Here is a 23041-nt window from a genome sequence, read left to right as displayed (position 1 = left end):
CAGACATAACATGATATTGATTTTTTACACTCTTCCACCAAGATAATACATCTAGACTCTCTATTTGATTTTCATCATATGCAGACTGAAGATCATTTCGTAAATAAAATTCTAGTTCACTACTTAAAGATGAAGAAGATGAAGATGAACTTGAAGCATGTGTGTGTTTTCTCTATGCAATGAATGAAAAAATAGATGACGAACGAGAACTACTAGAAAAAGAAATAGAGCTTTGTACAGAAAATCTAGATCCACGAATTTTTTCATCATATATAGCATAAATATCATAAAGAAGTTGTTTTACCTCAATTTTAGCAGGTTCAGGATCTTGAATCGTATTTTCACAATATGCATCAAGTAAAATTAGTACGCCATTCAATTTAACTCCTGGATCAAATACAGCAGCTAAGTTATGCATAGGACAGATCTTGTCCCAATACTCATTCCATTTAGATTCCATTTGTTCAATAATAGGCATTAAAACATCATTATATCTATGTTCTGTAAATTTTTGACTAATCATATATGCTTGTTGTAAAAAGGAACATGAAGTTGGATAATAAATACTAGAAAGAACATTAGTAGCATTATAAAAACTAAGCAAAAAATCTTCCAAAATTTTTTCTTTATTCCAATCAATTTCAGTCAATGTAAAGCCTAATCCACGATCATTAATATATGAACTTAATAAGTTTTTATATGGGTATGCATCATGTATCATGCTATATGTTGAGTTCCAACGAGTAATTACATCAAGTTTAAATTTTTTAAAACGTTTACCATGATTTATACATAGTTCCTTAAATTCTTAAAGTCTTGATCTTGAAGCATGAATAAAAGAAACTGCATTTCTAAATTTTGAAATGACATCTTGAATCATGCCCATGCCATCTTGAACAGAAAGATTTAAGATATGACATGCACATCTAATATGCAATAAATTTCTATTTAACATGGGATACAATGAGTTTTTTAATAATGTAACAACAAAATTATTATTAGATGCATTATCAAAAGTAATAGACATAATTTTATCATTAATATTATATGAACATGCAGTTTGATAAATGGCATTTGAAATTTGTTGCCCAGAATATGAAAAATCAAAAGCACGAAAAGCAAGAATACGTTTATTTAATTGCCAATCATTATCAATATAATGAGCAGTAATAGCAATAAAACAATTACTACCTACAGATGCTGACTAAATATCAGAAGTTAATGAAACTTTTACATTTAAAGTAGAGAGTGTTTCAATTAAATTTTGTCTCATTGCTAAAAAGTTAGTTATAGCTACTCTTCTAAATGTATGCCTACTTGTTCTTTTGTAAGCAGGTTGTAGGTTTAATTGAACATATTCTTCAAAATTAAAAGATTCACATAAACTAAAAGGTAATTCATCCTTAACTATCTATTTTACAAGTGTTTTTCTTTGATTTTCATGATTATATGCAAAATTACCTAAAAGTGATCATCCTTGTATATTAAGGGTACTTTGAAGACGAGAATCATGCATCCTATGACTCTCTTGATATCTTTTTAAATGGCCTGTTCCCCCACTACTACTACAACTATAAAGTTTGGCATATTTTTTACATTTTGCTTTCCAGACTCCATTAACCATAATTCTATCAAATTCATTCCATACAGAACTAGTCCTCTTACGAGAAGAGGTTTGATCTTCACTCGGTTCACTAGTTCTAGGGGAACTAGGAACAGAGGTTGGGGATTAGTTTCTTCTCCCTCAAAAACAGGAGGAATGCCAAAATGACTTTCCTCAAAAGATGACATATCTAAATTGATGAATGCAAAAAATAAAAACTAACCACAAGGAGGAATTGAGTAGAGGACCAGAGATAGAGCCGAGATTTGTGAGCTTGCTCTTGTGCTCTCAACAAGAACCTCCTCTTGTGTAGCACTTGAACACTTGCTAAATGCAAACTAAAAATTAAATTGCTAGAAGAGCACTTGCTAAATATTGCTAGAAGAGAGAAATAGTAGTAGTAGAGAAGGAGAGAAGAGTTGGTTTGGTGTGGTGAGAATGAGGGAGGAAAGGGGTATTTATAGGACTCCAAATATTTTTTTCCCAAAATATCCCTCAAATTAGCCATTTTATGATTGTTGGGAGGGGTATTTTGGGTAAAAACCAAAAATTAGCCGTTATGGAACCGTTCTTTTTTTTGGCCAGACGGGCCGTGCCAGGCACGGCCCGTAACGGCTATTTTTTTTTTGCCATAAGGGCCGTGCCAGGCACGGCCCGTCTCGTGCTAGGAGCCGGCACGGCCCGCCACCCTACGGGCCTAGGGCTGGGCCGGGCTCAGCTTTTAGGCTAAGCGGGCCGTGCTTGGCACGGCCCATTTAGTAACAGGCCGGGCTAGGCACGACCCGTTTATTCTGTGGCCCGGTGGGCCTGGGCCGGGCCGGCCCGGCACGGCCCGATGCCCATGTCTACTTGGAAGTGCTATGAGAGAAAATTCAAGGTCCAACACTCACTAAACCCAAGTAATCCACATGTGTGTGTATATATATATATGTGTATGTATATGTATGTATGTATGTATATGCGTATACACGAATAGTTCAACACAATCCTGCTAGAATATATATGGACGGCAATCCCCATTGATGACATGATGAATAGTCTGCAGGGTCTGAGATGCATGATTGGTGTGGTGCACTATTATGTGGTCCATATAGTATTAGAGTAGAATTTCTCCTTCTTTGAGGTTAATCCGGTGTTTAAAATAGGTTGAATCATTGACCTAAGAGGTGGCACGGTGTTTAAAATAAGTTGACTCATTGACCTAAAGGGTGTATTTGATCCATTTAACTGCGTTCCTCTCTCACTTTCCTAAATTCTCAATCTACACTAGTGGACAACAAATGTTTTTACTTTCACCAAGAAGTACCGATGCATGGGCTTTATTTCACTTTCTCGATGCACCTCTCATTCCTTTCGGAATTTGACCTTCAAACATGTTTTTCCGGTGCTTTCTTTAAGAGTTGAGCCCACTCTTGCTACCTCTTTAACGTAAAGTAAGTTGTTTAAGAAATAATAAACGCCAGCCAATTGCGTAAAAATATTCGAGTTTTAAACTTTAATTAACAAGAACTTATTTAGTTCTCAAAAAGAAAAAAAAAAGCAAGAACGTAGTTAGGTCGCTTCCTAGTCATCATAATTTTTTATTTTTTATCATCAACATAACTCCCGGTGCAAAAAAAAATTAAATTAAAACCAAAGACCTATAATAATAAGATTACAAATGACAATTGGAGGCTGATTTTTTTTTTTTTTCAAAGGAGTGAAGAATATTTGAAGGCTGGATGCTGGTTCATATTTGAGAAAACCGTAGGGTTTCAAGGGAACGGCCTTCTCATCAATTATGGCTTACTTTGGTAAAGTAGAATTCCACTTTATAAAAAGGACAGTGATGTCTCTTCTTCCTTTGGTTAAAAAGAGTTTGAATTCTCTCAAAAGCAAGATTGACCCCAAGTCAATGTTATCCATAAACGGGTCCCATTGCTCGGCTAAAATGGCCCCAAGTTTATCACCCCGTTCGGATAAAATTTTTTATTAAAATTAAAATTAATATTTTATAATATTTTTTTAAAATAAATATTCAATTAAATATAAATCATTCTAAAATATAATTTTTTTATTAATTAAAAAATATTTTAGTGAGAAAAAAGATTTCAGCAAACTATAAAGGCCTCAATTCTCCTAGAAGGGCACATCACCGCGTCTAATTGGGTTGGTTTGTTTAATAACCGAGAGGGCTGTTGGCTCTAAGTCCAAGCAGTAGTTGAACCATCAAGTGGAGCTAAATTATAAGGCTCGTACTCTATCACGTTCATAGTCAATTTGGTTATTTACAAGTCCATATGAACGCGTCTTGGCTTAGACTCGGCAGGACCAGGTTGAGTGGGTACAAGTGACTTGGAGTCTTATAAAAATCACATACAATTTTGGCAGTTCTTGGTCGCTCCTTTTTTTTTTTGGTTTAAAAAAATTTAGATTATTTCTCGATTTATGCGTGTCATTTTTGCGTAAGGGCTTGCTAATCTTTTCTGTATCGTTCCAATTTTATTGATGTCTCCGAAGAGATGGTCGTTCCTTTGTTCGCTAACATCGTCGATATAGGAGAATATTGGTAAACGATCACCGCATCTATGAAGAGTAATGACCATTTTTAAGTGAGATTAATTAGTAATCAATTCTGTTTTCTTCTACAAAAATATTTTTTTTCCTAAAATTCTCATTCACGTGTATTTATATTCATCCATGTTTGAGTCTTCAAGTCATGTCAACCTAGGTACAAAAATAGCAGGCGAGCTTTTGACTTTGATTTTTTTTTTTTTTTTGGTAGAATTCATGGGCAAAGCTTTTGACTTGTTCTTATGCCGTGTATACCAATTGTTGGCCCTTGCGGATGAGTTGGTAGCTGAAATATTGTAGCTTTTTTTGAAAAAAAGTCTTGGTTCATATCCCCATAAGATGCATCCACTTTAAAAATTAATTTTGGTTTGATTTACATGAATTAGCTTATCTTAGTCCCGGCGTGGCCCATGCTTTGGAGACCATGGTCTTGGGGCAACTACCTATATACGTATGTGTGTATATGTATGTATGTATACATGTGTGTTTTGATATATATGGTAATGAAAATGGAGGCTAAGGAGCTAGGAACCTGGATTAGTCACCAAAATTTTATTAAGAAGGGGTAAAATACATAGAATAGGGATAAGGAATGCAATAAGGAAAAGAAGATTTCAAAGAAGGTAAGAAGAATTTAAAGTAGTAGATAAGTATCGTCTCAGCTGTTTGGCCAAAGAGGAGAGAGATTGATGGTCTAGACTCAGTTAAAATATCTGCTACAGCATCCCATGTTAAAATATTAAATATATTAGTCAGATTTTGCCTTGAGATATTTTTTTTAAAAGGTTCGAATTGTACCTTTTATTAAAGTGTGCTACTACATCACCCTAACTTTAATAAAAGGTTCCAATTGTACCTTTTATGCAAAATAATGATTCACCTGCATCATGACATGGACCATTAAATGATGCAATGATCACTTCATGCGAAGTGACGTGAAAAAAATTGATGTGATGCAATTAATAATTAGTATTCTAAAAAATAATTTTTTATTTAAAAAAAGTACAATTCAAATTTTTTTTCTAACCGTTGTTGTTATTATTATTATTATTATTATTATTATTATTATTATTATTATTATTATTATTATTATTATTATGCAAAAGATATACCCGCAACGCTTTTTTAAGATGAACACAAAGCTCGTTCATTGCCGTATTGGCCTCAATGAACGAAGTACTGACGCCTTGCATTTTCCTTTCGTACAATTTTTTAATTGGACGGCTACCAAAGGGAACCTCTAAAAAGCCTAGTTAAGCCTTGAAATTAGCCTCTTTTCATGGTTCAGACATTATTTCTGCACTATCCACTGATGATTTTCTTGGCCAAGAATAAATGTATTTTTGAAGTACGAAATAGAGTGCTGGAACGATTCTTTTTAGATATTCGCTCATGCTCAAAAATTTGGAGGATCCTCTGATGGTAGGAATAAACTGTGGGTCTTCCTTTGTAGATTCTAGTCATCTTAGGTTATTTATTTTTCTTATGAGCCACCACTTTTTTTTCTTTCAAAATCAACTTTGGCAATAGCCTATATGAGAGAGGTGTTTTTGGTGGAACAAATTTTATAATCAGAAATCTTAATAGTGTTCTACTAGCTACAGGTGGAGTTCGAGTTTTTCATTTAACAGTTCTAAGTGGAACTGTATGTAGCTTAGAAGAGATTGACGTATGCTACACAGATATTGAGAACCTCATATAGTTATATATAAGGAAATTCTACTCATTTACTGCAATTATCAAATGGTTCTTAGCTTCACCTTCTCTAGAGGCTAATTCTCATTCTATTCTACAAGATTGTTGGTAGATGACAAGCAATTTGTTTTCTTTTGAAGCATCTCATATTTGCAGAGAAGCTAATTCGATGACATCTTATATAGCAAACCATACAGAAAACTATTTTATAAAATTCTACGGCTACTTTACCATCCAATTTTTTGAATATCTTATTTTATGATTTCCATGGATGTATTTATAGTAAAATAATGTTATTTTTTTCCCTATTTACTAAAAAAGAAGAAATGAACTTACCATGCGGTGGGGGGGACCTCAGCTGCAGCGGATTACTGGAGTTGGTGGAAGATTTGAAGATTCTTGGAAGACCTTTCCTTCTTGAATGCGCAATAACCGTGCTACCAAAAAAAAAAAAAAAAGCCCAACAAGCTCCTATTTAAAGAGACCTCCTGTCATCTCTCTCCCTCTATCAGAGTTAACTTCTCATCTGTTCAGCATCAAGACCGATCCTTCCATACCCTTCGACAAAGAACTAGAAAAAACATGAAGGTACGTACGGCCAACTCGCCTTTTTTCTTTATATTTTTATTCTGATGCCACATGTATGAAAACATACTGCTTGTCGAATGGCAGTACTATTTTCTTAGGGTATATGCACTTCTCTTTGTTTGCTATTGGATCAACTCAACACCATGCCACAGTTAATCGCTAAAATTGAATTTAGTTTCGTCAGCTGATAGCAATTCTTACATGGTGATATATATATACATGCATATATTTTGTGTTTGCAGAAGGAGATGGTGATCAACGTGCAGATGCACAGCGAGAAGTCCCGGAGCAAGGCCATGCAGTTGGCTGCATCAGCAGGTGGTAGATTACCAGATTCTTGAGGCTCATCTTTGCTGAATATATAAATCAGAAATCAAATAAAAACATATATAATTATTACTATCATGTCGCAAATATATGGACTCTCAAGATGCCGAGCTGCAACTGATACAATTTTTTTCTTTTTAATACGACAGGCGTTGATTCTGTTAAGGTAGATGGGGAGAAGAACCAGTTGGTTGTTGTTGGAGAAGTCGATCCTGTTATCTTGACAGCCATTTTGAGGAAGAAGATAGGCCATTCTGACATAGTTAAAGTGGCGGACGTGAAGAAAGATGATGAAGCGAAATCAAAAGAAACTAAGGTCGAGCCTAACTTTGCATGGTATCGTTACACGCCCGCTCCGCCCGTGGTAGTGTACGAGGATCCCTGTAATTATTCGAACCCCAACGTTTGTTCCATCCTGTAAACTATGGATCATTGGGATCATCCCTTTGCTTGCTAGTTTTTATTATGAGGACTTCAAATATTTGTGTAGAATGGTGTGTTTGCTTTTTATTATGACCGACAATGGAGTAGGTTGGTGTTGCAACCACTCAACTACCTATTTTGTTGATCTTGCCTTGACGACGTACAAGATGTTAGCATGTCTCTTGATTTTAGGAGACTGGCTCACCTGATCAAGTTTACCCACATCAGAATAAACACAACCTCGTTTAAATGGTGATTTAATCCAATCTGATTAGAGATTATTCAGAGTTTATCTTATCATGTAGTTCCTGTGATGGATGGAAACTAATTAGAGATAAACCTTAAAGATAAAGATCCGGATCCCTAACATAGTATTATAAATAGTCTGTGAATCTATCACCTAAGGTACTCAAGTCTTACATAAGTTGGAAGCTCCGAATCTCCCCTCCTCTTCCTCTCTCCTGTAGGTCTCTTCTTCTTTTCTGTCTGTCGTTGGTGCATGTGCTTGATTATGCTTAATTTAATAATGACCGAAGGTTAGTAAAAAATATTTATGCTATATCAGAGCCGCCCTCCGGCTCATAAACAAACTAAACCCATCCCTTCAACCCGCTGCCATGCTTAGAAAACAAGAGGAGGCAGCCATGGCCGCCGCCTCCATGGCCTCCCCGGCAGCGGCTGCGACCCGCCGTGGCTGCCATGGCCACCGCGGGCGAAGGAAAGAAAAAAAAAGGAGGGATGAAGATGAAGGACGGCAACGTTCAGGCTTCCGCCGCCGTCCCTTCCTCTCATGTGGTGGCCCGAGAAGACACCGGAGGCTGCAAGGGCCACGCCGCCGTGAAAGAAGAAAGTGGCGCGGGGGGGGGGGGGGGGGGGGGGAGGGGGAGGGGTCTTCTCCTTCTCGTCAGTTCTCCTCCCGCTCGGAGGGAGCGGCGCGGTTTGGGGAGGAGGCGGCCATCGCCGCCACCATTTGGGCGAGAAGGGGCCACCGGTTTTGCCCCCTTCTCCTCTTTTTGGGTCGGTGGCTTGGGGAAAAAGATGAAGGTTGGATTCGGGTTTTGGGCTATGGAATCCGACCCAAAATTTGAATCGAGGGTTAATTCTTTCTTTCTTTCTTTCTTTTGGCTAGGACAGGTAGTTCATACAATACGTGTATGAATGCACCTAATAAAATCAGAAAATAGAATGTCGCGGAGCTCTCGAGGCAGCTCCCATCCCCAGTCGACAAGGTGCTAACAGCATAGCTGGCCACATTGGCAACCATCCAATCCGTTGGCTTCTCTAAATACATACTTAGCCTGGACAACCTCTGCATCCCGCATCATCATCCAGATGTCTTGAAGCAAGGGATGGTCGCAGTCGGCAGCCCTCGGACCCCTTTGGATCCTACTGATGACTGTGGCCGAGTCACCCTCCATGATGACTGAACTAGCTAGTAGCACTCGCCGAGCATGTCGAAGGCTCACCCAGGCAGCCCTCAACTCCACACCGAATATCGTGATGTCGAATAACTGACAGTTGCTCGCTGCCACTACCCTAGAATTTGGGTCCCTGATGACGAAAACCGCACCTCTCCTCGTGCCTCCATCCAAAACAGACACATCGAAGTTGACCTTGAGGAAGCTTCGGTGGGGGCTTCCAGATAAAAACACTATACAAAGTGCTGCCTGGGCAGAATGGGAACTCCGGATATCTCGAGCTGTCAATGGCGCTTCTGAGAAGGAAACATGACTAATCTCCACCGCCTGCGCCCAAGCGCTCTCCGCTACGAGCCTCGGCGACATGTTGTGCTCACCAAAAGTTTGAACATTCCTTACCAGCCAGATCTACTATGTTGTGCAAGTCGCTCTAACAACCTCCTAGCGTGTCAGTGGGCAGCTCGACCACCGACGGATAGTCCGTAAGAACTGTTTCCTCTAACTCCAAGCCACCCATAGAATTTCTGCCAACTGCCAAGTCACCCTCGTCTATGTGCACTAAACAGCGCATGGTCCACCGTCTCGTCAACACCGCACACCTCGCACTCTGAAGAAATTCTCAAACCTCGTCCGCCGAGTACAGCTCTCGTTGGATGCCGATCCCAGACCACCTTCTATAAGAATAGTGCTACCCTCGGGTGAAGGCCCAAGCACTGGATCCAAGCACACTCCGGCCCTGGCTCATGCTCCCACTGGAACACGCGGGAGAGATCCACCACCCTGATGCCGGTTCTACATGATGTGCTCCAAATCCGGATATCTGGTCCTGCACACCCTAGTACCGGAAGAGACCAGACCCTCTCAGCAAGATGTACTCCAAAAACTTGACCCAACCTGGCATCGTCCCACGTTGCCCCCCTAGGGTCGAGGAGGTCGCATACCCATAGTCCCTTCACTGCCTCTACATTAACCGTAGTCGGCTAGAGCCTTAAAGGGAGGGCATCCACCCACGGGTCGTCGGCCATCTCGATGCTTTGCCCATCACCTATAAGTCATCTAGTATTTGCCGAAACAATTGGCAGTGCCTCTCGCCACATGAAGGAACATTTGCGCCCATTCTGGGCCACCCCCTTAGGGCTTGCCCGACCATATTTAGCTGTCATAATCTGACCCTAGAATCCCTGTGTCTCCAGCATTAAATTGAACTGCATGTCGAGCAATGAGCACCTCACGCCTCTCTAGGAGAGAAAACACCCCAAGGCCGCCCTCACTCAAGGGTAGGCAAACACTCTCCTATGCCACTAAATGCATCCAATGTCCCCCTCCATACGACCCCCACAAGAAGCTCCGAATTAGTTGCTCGATCCTTATCAGCACTGTTGCCCAGAGATGGTCACCCAAGAGGGGGGTGAATTGGATGTTTTAAAACTTTTTGACTATTTAAAAAATAAAACACGCAGATGTATGAACTAAAGTAAAGATGGAGGGATGAGAACAGTCAATCGCAAACACGAGGTTTTATAGTGGTTCGGAGCTTCCACTGCTCCTACATCCACTCCCCAAAGCACCTTTGGAAATTTCCACTATAATCCAAGATTACAGTCCGGTAGTTTTGCGAGTGCACTACCCAACTCGTTGTTTTACACCGGGCTAACAACGAACCCTATAACCCCCAATTTAACCTAGGCTTGGGACGCATTTTCCTTGTTCCAAGTCCCTTGACTGGAACAAGCACAATATTGAAAAAGTTTTACAAGGATTTAAAAGCTCTAAATAAGCAAATATAACAATGATAAGCAATAGAACCCGGAAGAACCCTTTTAGCTGTTGGAAGCGTGGGAGATGATGGTTCTTCCGATGTGGATCGCGTTGGCTTGAGTGTGAGCTTTGAATCCCGAGCGGAAGAGAGTAGTTGAGCTTGAAATCAGTTGGGAAGCTTGAAGGCACTTGATTTCTTCACTTGAATGCACTAACTCCCTTGAACCTCTCTCTCTTGCTTCTCTCTTGAATGATCTTGTGTTGGGTTGGTGAGAAGTTGTTGAGAAGCACTTAAGAGGTCCCTTTTATAGCCCAAAAAGCAAATATAGCCGTTAGAGATAAAGTTAAAGAGATTTGAAATTCAAAACATCCTGCAAAAAGGTGTCAGTCGCGTCCCAGGCGCTCCGGAGACGTCTCCGCTTCAACGCGAGACGTCTCGGCTGTAAGATTTTACTTTTGACGTTGTTTGGGGTCGACTCGGCGCTTTATGGGGACGTCTCGGCTTGTTTGCGCTTTTTGCATGGGGACGACTCCGCTGCTTCGGGGTCGACTCCGCTGTTATATCTCCGAAAAACATGTCTTCTGGAATTCTCTGAGAGAGTCGACTCCGCTCTTTCAGGGGACGTCTCCGCTGCCTTAACACCGAAAAAGACATCCTCTGGAAAACCCTGAGAGAGCCGACTCCGCTACCTCGGGGACGACTCGGGAGGTTTACTTTTTACTTGCGGGGACGACTCCGCTTACTGTGGAGACGACTCGCGCATATCACTTGAAATCGGCCTTTCTGCCGCCTCTGAGAGAGTCGACTCCGCTACTGAGAGAGTCGACTCCGCTACTGAGAGAGTCGACTCCGCTATCGCGGGGACGACTCGGCAGGTGCCGGGGACGTCTCCAGTCGTGCCAGTTCTTCCTGTTTGTGCCAGAGACGTCTCTGAGACAACCCGGAGACGTCTCGGCTGTCCCTGATCTGTTTTCTTCAGCTCAAAAATTCTTCAATAAATTCATAAAATTATGGAAACTTGCCTAGACATTTTTTAACAATATTCTTAATTAAACACATGAAATCCTCAAGTAAATTGTTAAGATAAATGGAATTATACTCTAGTGTTTTGTATTCATCAAAATCCATTAGGGGGTCAACAAGCACTGTCTTTGGTACCACCATGTTTGCCATGAGGTAGACGAGCATGGAGCCTAGCACCAATCTAATCAGCGTTAATCTGCCCATTATAGAGAGAGACGACGTCCTCCATCCCTCCAATCTGCTCTGTACATGCGGCACCAGATCAGAGCACTCAACCATCCTCAACCTCCTACCTGTGATGGGTACACTTAGGTAGCTCCAAGTCTCGTCGTGCTCTGGCATCTCCAGAATCCTCTGAATCTCTCGTCTAACCCTGCGCTCCGTGCTAGGGCTGAAGGAGATGGTTGACTTCTGGAGGTTTATTCTCGGCCTTGATGCTGCACAATAATCCGCTAACACGCCCCTAAGGACCTGAGCATCCGTTACCCCTGTCCTGGCCAAAAAAAGATAATCATCAGCAAAGAGTAAATGAGAGATGGGCCAGACCTCTGAGGCTAGAACGTAAGCCTCCAGCTCCTGATTCGTACACACGGCCGCAGTGCCTAAGACAAGACATCAGGGCAAATAATGAACAAATACGGGGATAAAGGACATTCCTGTCTAAGCCCCATGGTGGACTTTGTTGCCCAGATATGCAGCCCAAGAGGGGGTGAATTGGTTTTTAAAATTTTTTAATTAAATACAGCAGATAAACTATAATTTTAATTTGAAAGATATAAGTGCTCGCCGGCAGAGGCCGCGGCCCGCCGCCCCGGCGAGTTGCAGCGGCTGCGACCCGCCGTGGCTGCCATGGCCACCGCGGGCGAAGGAAAGAAAAAAAAAAAGGAGGGATGAAGATGAAGGACGGCAACGTTCAGGCTTCCGCTGCCGTCCCTTCCTCTCATGTGGTGGCCCGAGAAGACACCGGAGGCCGCAAGGGCCACGCCGCCGTGAAAGAAGAAAGTGGCGCGGGGGGTGGGGAGGGGTCTTCTCCTTCTCGTCGGTTCTCCTCCCGCCCGGAGGGAGCGGCGCGGTTTGGGGAGGAGGCGGCCGTCGCCGCCACCGTTTGGGCGAGAAGGGGCCACCGGTTTTGCCCCCTTCTCCTCTTTTTGGGTCGGTGGCTTGGGGAAAAAGATGAAGGTTGGATTCGGGTTTTGGGCTATGGAATCCGACCCAAAATTTGAATCGAGGGTTAATTCTTTCTTTCTTTCTTTCTTTTGGCTAGGACAGGTAGTTCATACAATACGTGTATGAATGCACCTAATAAAATCAGAAAATAGAATGTCGCGGAGCTCTCGAGGCAGCTCCCATCCCCAGTCGACAAGGTGCTAACAGCATAGCTGGCCACATTGGCAACCATCCAATCCGTTGGCTTCTCTAAATACATACTTAGCCTGGACAACCTCTCTATCCCGCATCATCATCCAGATGTCTTGAAGCAAGGGATGGTCGCAGTCGGCAGCCCTCGAACCCCTTTGGATCCTACTGATGACTGTGGCTGAGTCACCCTCCAGGATGACTGAACTAGCTAGTAGCACTCGCCGAGCATGTCGACGGCTCACCCATGCAGCCCTCAACTCCACACCGAATATCGTGATGTCGAATAACTGACAGTCGCCCGCTGCCACTACCCTAGAATTTGGGTCACTGATGACGAAAACCGCACCTCTCCTCGTGCCTCCATCTAAAACAGACACATCGAAGTTGACCTTGAGGAAGCTTGGGTGGGAGCTTCTAGATAAAAATACTATACAAAGTGCTGCCTGGGCAGAATGGGAACTCCAGATATCTCGAGCTGTCAATGGCGTTTCTGAGAAGGAAACATGACTAATCTCCACCGCCTGCGCCCAAGCGCTCTCCGCTACGAGCCTTGGCGACATGTTGTGCTCACCAAAAGTTTGAACATTCCTTACCAGCCAGATCTACTATGTTGTGCAAGTCGCTCTAACAACCTCCTAGCGTGTCAGTGGGCAGCTCGACCACCGACGGATGGTCCGTAAGAACTGGTCCCTCTAACTCCAAGCCACCCATAGAATTTCTGCCAACTGCCAAGTCACCCTCGTCTATGTGCACTAAACAACGCATGGTCCACCATCTCGTCAACACCGCACACCCCGCACTCTGAAGAAATTCTCAAACCTCGTCCGCTGAGTACAGCTCTCGTTGGATGCCGATCCCAGACCACCATCCATAAGAATAGTGCTACCCTCGGGTGAAGGCCCAAGCACCAGATCCAAGCACACTCCGGCCCTGGCTCATGCTCCCACTGGAACACGCGGGAGAGATCCACCACCCTGATGCCGGTTCTACATGATGTGCTCCAAATCCGGATATCTGGTCCTGCACACCCCAGTACCGAAAGAGACCAGACCCTCTCAGCAAGATGTACTCCAAAAACTTGACCCAACCTGGCATCGTCCCACGTTGCCCCCCTTGGGTCGAGGAGGTCGCATACCCATAGTCCCTTCACTGCCTCTACATTAACCGTAGTTGGCTAGAGCCTTAAAGGGAGGGCATCCACCCACGGATCGTCGGCCATCTCGATGCTTTTCCCATCACCTATCAGTCATCTAGTATTTGCCGAAACAATTGGCAGGTGCCTCTCGCCACATGAAGGAACATTTGCGCCCACTCTGGGCCACCCCCTTAGGGCTTGCCCGGCCATATTTAGCTGTCATAATCTGACCCTAGAATCCCTGTGTCTCCAGCATTAAATTGAACTGCATGTCGAGCAATGAGCACCTCACGCCTCTCTAGGAGAGAAAACACCCCAAGGCCGCCCTCACTCAAGGGTAGGCAAACACTCTCCTATGCCACTAAATGCATCCAATGTCCCCCTCCATATGACCCCCACAAGAAGATCCGAATTAGTTGCTCGATCCTTATCAGCACTGTCTTTGGTACCACCATGTTTGCCATGAGGTAGACGAGCATGGAGCCTAGCACCAATCTAATCAGTGTTAATCTGCCCATTATAGAAAGAGACGACGTCCTCCATCCCTCCAGTCTGCTCTGCACACGCGGCACCAGACCAGAGCACTCAACCATCCTCAACCTCCTACCTGTGATGGGTACACTTAGGTAGCTCCAAGTCTCGTCCTGCTCTGGCATCTCCAGAATCCTCTGAATCTCTCGTCTAACCCTGTGCTCCGTGCTAGGGCTGAAGGAGATGGTTGACTTCTGGAGGTTTATTCTCGGCCCTGATGCTGCACAATAATCCGCTAGCACGCCCCTAAGGACCTGAGCATCCGTTACCCCTGCCCTGGCCAACAAAAGACAATCATCGGCAAAGAGTAAATGAGAGATGGGCCAGACCTCTAAGGCTAGAACGTAAGCCTCCAACTCTCGATTCGTACACGCGCCCCGCAGTGCCTGAGACAAGAAAATTTATAGTGGTTTGGTGTAACCCACACCTACATCCACTCTTCAAGACTCTTGAAAATTTTACTATAACTACTCTGATTACACTATGGTTGTTTTTCGAGCTCATAACCCAACTCGCTGTTTTTTTGGAATCACAACGAATCCAATCAGTTTTTTCAAGATCACCAACCACAACCTTAACCCGTTTGTTTTCTGGGCTGACAAATAATCCAGCTGGTTTTCATAGGCTCACCAACCAAAATGTTTACACATTTGTTTTTTCGGGCTCACAAACAATCTAGCTGGTTTTCACAGGCTCACCAATCAAAACCTTAAACCTTGTTGAATCTCCTGATTCAACAACTTCCAATTAAGATTTGGAAGAACCATTATCAATTTTAGAGCAAATAAAACCGTTACAACAGAGTTTAAAAATATGTAATAAATACTGCAACTATGTAAACGAAGCTTTAAAGTAAATGAAATAATAAATATAGATCAGAAGCTTTGAAGATGGTTGTTGGCTGTAGTCGAAGATCTTGATGGCACAACAGCAACTCCTCTGTTGAATATTTCAACTAATTTCCTCACAATATGATTTTTTCTTAAAAACTCCTGAGCCAACCTACGAGTGTCGCGGATAAGAGGATAGCCATCACCATATCTGTCAGTCCTCGCACCCAGTCAATCACCACAGAGGAGTCCCCCTCAAGACATAGACGCTCAGCACCCAATATCTGCCTAGCAAAGGATATTCCTTCCCAAGCTGCCCGCAGCTCCATCCCAACAGCAGTATGTCCCGGCGTACGACGACCACCAGCTGCTATCATCCTTCCGAGATGATCTCTGATCACAAAGCCAACGCCTCTGAACACTCCGTCCGCCGACATACTACCATCGAAGTTCACCTTGAGATAACCGGAGGGTGGGGGTACCCAAGAAACAAGGGCGAACCTGGGCGCTGTAACAGCGAAAGGAGTACCCGAGATGTCCCCGGCCATCCCAGAAGAGAACCTCGCCGCAACTGTGGTGATCTCCCTCGCATAACGTATCGCTCTATCCACCACCATCCTCGGTGGCAACTTCCTACCCTCAAACAAGCCAGCATTCCTATCCAACCAAATATAACAAGCCAAATATGCCCAGCGAATCCCTGCATCAGCAGTACTAGGCCTTCGCATGGAGACCCTCAACCAATGAATCAAATCCTGTACCGACTCGACTGAGTGGGGCAATAGGTCCGGTGATCTCCTCCAAATCTCCCTGGCTCTGGGACTCTGCAGTAGAACATGATCAATAGTCTCCTCAGTATCTATGCACACCTCGCAACCCTGAGTGATCCTCATCCCACGCCGTGCTAACAAGCTCCTGATCGGTAAGCAACCCCATGCCACCTTCCAAATGAAGAGCGCCACACGCGGATGAATCTGCATCCTCTAAATCCATCCCCCCTCTATCTGCCGGCCTGGCTCTCGGCTCATCAACTGATGAATATCCCTAGCGCGCACCTGCGACCTCCCTGTAGGCACCCAGACTAGTCTGTCTGGCCTCTCTCGGGCAAGAACAGGTAGAGCCAGTACCATCTCTGCCAGCTGCACCCCAAACACCTTCTGAATCAGCTCCTCTCTCCATCGTCCTCCCTCCGGCTCCATCAGATCTCTGACCCTGAGGCCAGCTATCCTCGCCGTGTCCACCGTCACCGGCAATCTACTAAGAGTTGACAAGAAACGTAGTTAGGTCACTCTTGCTACCTCTTTATTAACGTAAAGTAATTGTTTAAGAAATAATAAACGCCAGCCAATTGCGTAAAAATATTCGAGTTTTAAACTTTAATTAACAAGAACTTATTTAGTTCTCAAAAAAAAAAAAAAAAAGAAGCAAGAACGTAGTTAGGTCGCTTTCTGGTCATCATATTTTCGTATTTTTTATCATCAACATAACTCCCGATGCAAAAAAAAATAAACTAAAACCAAGGACCTATAATAATAAGATTACAAATGACAATTGGAGGCTGATTTTTTTTTTTTAAAGGCGTGAAGAATATTTGAAGGCCGGATACTTGCACTACAAGAAAAACTATCTTTCCTGACTTTTGTCTGCTGACGCTAAGTAGAAGCATCGGTAATTTTTTAGGAAGTCTGGCTTCCGCCGACGCTTATAAGCGTCGTTGAAACCCGTAGCTTGGGCCGACGCTTTTAAGCGTCGGCGGAAGCAAAAATTCTTTTTTTTTTTATTTTTTTCCTCCCAACGATGCTTTAGAAAGCGTCGTCGGAGGCCATTATCCCCCCTTGCCCTCCTCCCTGCAAATTCCTCCCGATCCCTAACCAATCCAGCCGCCCCCCTCTCCTTCTCTCTCCGCCGCTCGCCCCCTCCCCCCTCCTCTCTACAAATCCCCTCCCCTCTCCCGATCCCTCAAACCCCCTCCCTTACAAATCTCTAACCCCCTCCCGATTCTTGATTAGATTCCTTCCAAGAAGCATGAGAGAGAGAGAGAGAGCGGCCACCCAGGCCCCCGATCCCTCTTCTCCGGCGTCGATGGAGTTCGATGGAGCTTCCTCCCTCTTCTCCGGCGTCGGCTTCATGCCTTCTCAGGCCACCCAAGCCCCCGATCCCTCCTCCTATTGTAAATTAGAGCAGCGCACAAAAGAGATGAAGGGAATCAACAACGCCAAGCTCATCCTCCTGCAGTCCTCCAAGCAGGCAGGTGGCGGAGGCGGCGCCGGCGCCGGCGGTGGATCCACGGCGGCGCCCATGTTGTATCTCCTGGGGTCTCATCACCGTCTCTGGCTCATCGCCTTCGCCTCCTTCTTCACCTTCACCGCCCTCCTCGCCTTCGTCACCACTACCACCACCCCTCGAGACCCCGGCCTCTCCTCCTCTAACCAATTTGCCCGTGCCCCTTCTTCCTTCCGACACAACTCCCGTCTCCCCGACCCCGTCTTTGACGCCCTCGTCAACTACGCCGCCGCCTCAAATTCCAGCGGCAAGATGGGAGACGCCGACCTCCGCACCATCGCCGCCGTGCTCCGCCGCCGCGCTCCCTGCAAATTCCTCGTCTTTGGCCTCGGCCACGAGACCCCTCTCTGGCGCGCCCTCAACCACGGCGGCACCGTCTTTCTCGACGAGAACGAGTACTACATCGCGCACCTCGAGGGCCGCCTCCCGGGCCTCGAGGCCTACGACATCGCCTACACCACCAAGGCCCGAGAGATGCCCGACCTCATCGCCGCCGCTCGCCGCGGCCGCCGGGGGGACTGCCGCCCCGTCCAGAACCTCCTCTTCTCCGACTGCCGCCTCGCCCTCAACGACCTCCCCAACGCCCTCTACGACATCCCCTGGGACGTCATCCTCATGGACGGGCCCCGCGGCTACGCCTCCACCTCCCCCGGGAGGATGTCCGCCATCTTCACGGCAGCGGTGATGGCCCGCTCCGCCGGCCCGGGGCCCACCGACGTGCTGGTCCACGACTACGAGCGCGAGGTGGAGCGGGTGTGCAGCGAGGAGTTCCTCTGCAACGAGAATCTCGTCGCCAACACCGGCCAGCTGGCCCACTTCCTCATCCCTGGCGGCAACGGCGCCACCCGCGACGACTTCTGTGCCAACAGCACCATCGCTGAGGCCGCCTAGTAATTTTTTTTTCTTTTTAATTTACAGGGGACAGCAAGGTTTTCTTGGGTATTTTTATATTTTTTTTCATAAAAAAATTTATGACGACGCTTTAAAGCGTCGCTAATTGAACTGGTTGAGGAATTTTAGCGACGCTTAAAAGCGTCGCTAAAAATAACCTTTAGCGACGCTTTTCAAACGCGTCAGCAATTTTTTTTCCACTCCGACATAGCCGACGCTTTGGTGACGCTTTGAAAAGCGTCGGAAAGAAAATTACCGACGCTTATAAGCGTCGGTAAAAGCCTCAAAAAGCGTCGCCAAAGCTCCTTTTTCTTGTAGTGTTGGTTCATTAGTTCATATTTTAAAAGACCGTAGGTTTCGAGGAAAAGTCTTTCTAATCAATTATGGCTTTGGTAAAGTAGAATTCCACTTTTACAAAAGGACAGTGATGTCTCTTCCTCCTTTGGTTAAAAAGAGTTTGATTCTTTCAAAAGCAAGATTGACCGCAAGTCAATGTTGTCCATAAACGGGTCCCATTGCTCCTGTAGTCCTGGCTAAAATGGCCTCAAGTTTATCACCCCATCCAGCCGGATAAGATTTTTTTTATTAAAATTAAAATTAATATTTTATACTATTTTTTAAAAAATAAATATTCAATTAAATATAAACATTCTAAAATATACTATTTTTTATTAATTAAAAAATAATTTAGTGAGAAAAAAATTTTCAGCAAACTAGAAAGGCCTCAGGTCTTCAGAAAGGGCACATCACCGTGTTTAATTGGGTTGCTTTGTTTAATAACCGACAGGGCTATTGGCTCCAATTGACCCCAATTCCAAGCAGTAGTTGAACCATCTATTGGAGCTAAATTATAAGTCTCGTACTCTATCACGTTCATAGTCAATTTGGTTATTTACAAGTCCATATGAACGCGTCTGGGCTTAGACTCGGCAGGACCAGGTTGAGTGGGTATGAGTGACTCGGAGTCTTATAAAAATCACATACAATTTTGGCAGTTCTTGGTCGCTCCTTTTTTTATTTTTTTGGTTTAAAAAATTTAGATTTATTTCTCAATTTATGCGTGTCATCTTTGCGTAAGGGCATGCTAATCTTCCCTGTATCATTCCAATTTTATCAATGTCTTCGAAGATCCGGTCGTTCCTTTGTTCGCTACCATCGTCAATATAGGAAAATATTGGTAAACAATCACCGCATCACCTATGAAAAGTAATAATACAAAAATATTAAAAAACTTCTAAAATTCTCATTCACGTTTGAGTCTTTAAGTCAAGTAAACCTAGGTACAAAAATAGCGGGCGAGCTTTTGACTTTGATGTTATTGTTTTTGGTAGAATTCATGGGCAAAGCTACCAAAGAGAAGACCTCTAAGGGCTTGTCCTTTCCTCCCCCTTGCCCTTTCGCCACAGAAAAAAAAAAAAAAAAAAAAAAGAGAGAGGAGAAGACCTCTAAAAAGTCTAGTCAAGCCTTTTTCTTTTTTTTTTTGTTGGTAGGTCAAGTTGCCTTTTTTTTTTTTATGGTAAGTCAAGTTTAATTTTTCTAATGTATACGTATTCTCCAAGGGCCATAAAAAATGAAACTTAAGGTTTTTTGTGTTCAAACGGGTCTGATGGTACCTTGCTGGAGTTACGTTGAAAGAAACTTACCGTTTAAAGAGTGGCATCACGTGCGTAGAAATTGGCCCCCCTTCATGATTCAGACATTATTTCTACACCATCCACCGACGACTTCCTTGGCTAGAAATAAATGTATTTTTGAAGTAAGAAATAGAGTGTTAGAATGATTCTTTTTAGAATATCCACTCATCCTCAAGAATTTGGAGGATCCATTGATAGTAAGAATAAGTTATGGCTCTTGACCCTTCCTTTGTAGATTATGGTCCTCTTAGCTTATTTATTTTTCTTAGGAACCACCATCTCTTGCTTTCTTAAAATTAACTTCGACAATAGCCTATACGAGAGAGGTGTTTTTGGTGGAGCAAAGTTTATAATCAGAAGTCCTAGTAGTATTCTACTTGCTATAGGTGGAGTTCGAGTTTTTAATTCAACAATTCTAAGTGGAGCTATATGCAGCTTAGAAGGGACAGATATCGAGGACTTCACATATTTTATATATAAGAGATTCTACTCATCTACTGCAATTATCAAATGGTTATTAACTTCACTTACTCTAGAACCTAATTCTCATTCTATTCTACAATATTGTTTGTAAATGACAAGTAATTTGTTTTCTTTTGTGCTGTGTAGGAGATTCAATGGCATCTTATGTAGCAAACCATATAGAAACTATTTTATAAAATTCTACAGCTATTTTATTGTTTAAATTTTTGAATATCTTATTTTGTGATTTCCATGGATGTATATATTTACAGTAAAATAAAGTAATTTTTCCCCTATTTATCAAAAAAAAAAAAAGAAACGAACTTACCATGCGGTGGGGGGACCTCAGCTGCAGTTGATGCCATTGATTCACCACGACTTGGTCCAGAAACCGCGGCCTTCAAATTTGTAGGAAACGAATTGCTGAAATTTTACGGCTTTCTAGAGTTGGTGGAAGATTTGAAGATTCTTGGAAGACCTTTCCTTCTTAAATGCACAATAACCATATTACCAAAAAAAAAAAAAAAAAAAGCCCAACAAGCTCCTATTTAAAGAGACCTCCTCTCATCTCTCTCCCTCTATCAGAGTTAACTTCTCATCTGTTCAGCACCAAGACCGATCCTTCCATACCCTTCGACAAAGAACTAGAAAAAACATGAAGGTACGTACGGCCAACTCGCCTTTTTTCTTTATATTTTTATTCTGATGCCACATATATGAAAACATACTGCTTGTCGAATGGCAGTACTATTTTCTTAGGGTATATGCACTTCTCTTTGTTTGCTATTGGATCAACTCAACACCATGCCACAGTTAATCGCTAAAATTGAATTTAGTTTCGTCAGCTGATAGCAATTCTTACATGGTGATATATACATGCATATATTTTGTGTTTGCAGAAGGAGATGGTGATCAACGTGCAGATGAACTGCGAGAAGTGCCGGAGCAAGGCCATGCAGTTGGCTGCATCAGCAGGTGGTAGATTACCAGATTCTTGAGGCTCATCTTTGCTGAATATATAAATTAGAAATCAGATAAAATATATATAATTATGACTATCATGCCCCAAATATATGGACTCCCAAGATGCCGAGCTCCAACTGATACAATTTTTTTCTTTTTAATACGACAGGCGTTGATTCTGTTAAGGTGGACGGGGAGAAGAACCAGTTGGTTGTTGTCGGAGAAGCCGATCCTGTTATCTTGACAGGCATTTTGAGGAAGAAGATAGGCCATTCTGTCATAGTTAAAGTGGCGGAAGTGAAGAAAGATGATGAAGAATCAAAAGAACCAAAGGTTGAGCCTAACTTTGCATGGTATGGTTACCCGCCAGCTCCGCCCGTGGTAGTGTACGAGGATCCCAATATTTATTCGAACCCCAACGTTTGTTCCATCCTGTAAACTACGGATCATTGGGATCGATCATCCCTTTGCTTGCTAGTTTTTATTATGAGGACTTCAAATATTTGTGTAGAATGTGGTGTTTGCTTATTATTATGACCGACAATGGAGTAGGTTGGTGTTGCAATCACTCAACTACCTATTTTGTTGATCTTGCCTTGACGATGTACGAGAGACTTAATTAATATGGTCTGTGGTCTGAGCACCAAACTTCTTGAATTAAGCTTATAGGCTTAAGGGAAAAGTTTGAATATGTGAGTTCTCACGAAAAATCTGACGTATTAAAATGGTTACTATTTTTGCTGAAAACATCTTGGAAAAACATGTAATTGGTCTATTGAGGCTGAGTTGAGAGCTGCATATGAGGATGATGAGAGCACAAAAGTGCAATCGTCGTACCATCTTAATTAGTATTATAGCTAATCATTAATGATAAAATTAACTAATTAACGTTGTATTTGTGTTTGAGTGCAAGTAATCCAAGAGACCCAATAACATTGGGTTTAAGATCAGCTCATCCCAGCATGCCAGCCAGCTTTCCAGCATGTCTCCACGTCCAGCCCGCGTCCCCACCGAGCCAGCTCTCCCGCGCCGTGCAAGCAACCAGCCGGCACGTCTCAGCCAGCCTTCCGCATCAGGCGTTCGTCCGCGTCGCTGCCAGCGCCATCCCTGTGCGCGTCCCAACCGCGTCCCTACCACGTCCATGCCACGTCCCCGATCGCCTTCCATTCCGGTGCCCGTTTCGAACGCAATCCAGCCATCTTCTTCTTCCTCCCGCAGTGCATCACGGCCGTCCATCTTCCAAATCAGATCCAGCTTCATCCCGTGCGGAAACAGGGGGGGAAGAAAGGATCCCGCGCCCGTCTTCTCCTTCCTTCCGATTTCAAGCTGTGATCCCATCATCCGTTTCTTCTCCCAGCTTCTTCCTCCCGTCGATCACGCTCCCGGCTCCTCAGTAATCCCGCGGCCAGCCCCTCCTCCCAGCTCCATTCCGTCGATCCCGCGACCAGCTCCTCTTCTCCTGTCCGTATTCACTTCCACGGATCAAGCTTCCACGAGTAATGCATCCAAGGATTCTCGCTTCCAATCCGGCACCCAAAGAAGGAAATCCCAGCATCCGTTTCTC

General features: G+C 43.8%; 3 protein-coding genes and 2 non-coding genes across 5 annotated transcripts; 3 read left to right on the top strand and 2 right to left on the bottom strand.

Moving 5' to 3' along the window:
• Positions 1–4005: 4005 nt before the first annotated feature.
• On the bottom strand, positions 4006–4106 carry LOC120112079. Its single transcript, XR_005513576.1, has one exon. It is a non-coding gene; the product is annotated as a U6 spliceosomal RNA (small nuclear RNA).
• A 2243-nt stretch (positions 4107–6349) lies between these two features.
• Positions 6350–7455, top strand: LOC103721256 (heavy metal-associated isoprenylated plant protein 12-like). The gene is made up of 3 exons (XM_008811386.4): positions 6350–6439; positions 6682–6757; positions 6916–7455. The coding sequence occupies exons 1-3, from the start codon at positions 6434–6436 to the stop codon at positions 7185–7187; spliced, it is 354 nt and encodes a 117-aa protein (XP_008809608.2). The 5' UTR covers positions 6350–6433; the 3' UTR covers positions 7188–7455.
• A 9808-nt stretch (positions 7456–17263) lies between these two features.
• On the top strand, positions 17264–18421 carry LOC120111826 (protein IRX15-LIKE-like). The gene has a single exon (XM_039129721.1). It carries the CDS (start codon positions 17270–17272, stop codon positions 18416–18418), a length of 1149 nt encoding a protein of 382 aa, XP_038985649.1. The 5' UTR covers positions 17264–17269; the 3' UTR covers positions 18419–18421.
• Positions 18422–19449: 1028 nt separating this feature from the next.
• LOC113463658 lies at positions 19450–19547 on the bottom strand. Its single transcript, XR_005513575.1, has one exon. It is a non-coding gene; the product is annotated as a U6 spliceosomal RNA (small nuclear RNA).
• Positions 19548–21100: 1553 nt separating this feature from the next.
• LOC103721257 (heavy metal-associated isoprenylated plant protein 47-like) lies at positions 21101–22110 on the top strand. The gene is made up of 3 exons (XM_008811388.4): positions 21101–21175; positions 21414–21489; positions 21647–22110. Exons 1-3 carry the CDS (start codon positions 21170–21172, stop codon positions 21913–21915), a joined length of 351 nt encoding a protein of 116 aa, XP_008809610.2. The 5' UTR covers positions 21101–21169; the 3' UTR covers positions 21916–22110.
• The last annotated feature ends 931 nt before the right edge of the window (positions 22111–23041 follow it).

Source organism: Phoenix dactylifera, chromosome 9 (assembly GCF_009389715.1).
Source record: "Phoenix dactylifera cultivar Barhee BC4 chromosome 9, palm_55x_up_171113_PBpolish2nd_filt_p, whole genome shotgun sequence".
Classification (NCBI taxonomy): domain Eukaryota; kingdom Viridiplantae; phylum Streptophyta; class Magnoliopsida; order Arecales; family Arecaceae; genus Phoenix; species Phoenix dactylifera.
This window is presented reverse-complemented; position numbering and strand designations above follow the sequence as displayed.